We start from the raw sequence: 620 nt of genomic DNA, 5'->3' as shown, positions 1-620 counted from the left end.
GCGCCACTGCACTCCAGCCCGGGTGACTGAGGGAGACTCTGTTTCTAAATAAATAAATAAATAAATAAATAGTATTAAGACATTTTGTGGGTTCCTGAAGGCACCGTGGATCCTAGGCACATGTGCCTGATGATTCTGGCCTGAGACACATCTCTGGGCAGCCCAGTTCCAAGCAGAACTGCAGTCAAAATCTCAGGGCTGGCTCTCATTGGCGAGCCTGGGTTACGAGCCCTTCTCTGAACCAATCACCATGGCCAGGGAGTGGGGCATGCGGCTGCCACTGGTCGGGCCAGGGTCCACCGGGTAGAATGGGCGTGGCCCCCAGGCCGCCAGGGCAGGGCGGGTCGCAGAGGCGCTGAGCAGGTCTGGTTCTGGTTCGCAGAGACTGCTGTTAACGTCGGCTTCGCCTGCGAGCTGCTGTCAGAGAATATGCTCATTCTGGAGGAGAAGGAGATTACGTAAGAAGTGTGGGGTTGGGGGGGTAAGCAAGGGGAGTGGGGAGGTGAGGACAAGGGGCACCTGGCCCAGGTGCTTGTCTCATTGGACGGGGAGCCCGAGGCACAATGGGAAGCGGGGGATTGAGAGGGGAGAGAAGGATAGGAGGAAGGAGTGGGGGAGTG

General features: G+C 57.9%; 1 protein-coding gene across 1 annotated transcript in view; it reads left to right on the top strand.

The window, feature by feature from the left end:
* Positions 1 to 620, top strand: part of ATP8B3 (ATPase, aminophospholipid transporter, class I, type 8B, member 3) — a 28,726-nt gene that overhangs the window by 18,772 nt on the left and 9,334 nt on the right. Inside the window, 1 exon segment of the mRNA XM_011964037.1 lies at positions 383 to 558. Within this exon segment, the coding sequence (XP_011819427.1) occupies positions 383 to 558 (176 nt within the window).

The sequence above is a fragment of the Colobus angolensis genome, unplaced genomic scaffold, assembly GCF_000951035.1.
Source record: "Colobus angolensis palliatus isolate OR3802 unplaced genomic scaffold, Cang.pa_1.0 Scaffold64, whole genome shotgun sequence".
Classification (NCBI taxonomy): Eukaryota; Metazoa; Chordata; class Mammalia; order Primates; family Cercopithecidae; genus Colobus; species Colobus angolensis.
Note: the sequence above shows the minus strand (reverse complement) of the source record. Positions and strands in the feature narration are given on the sequence as shown.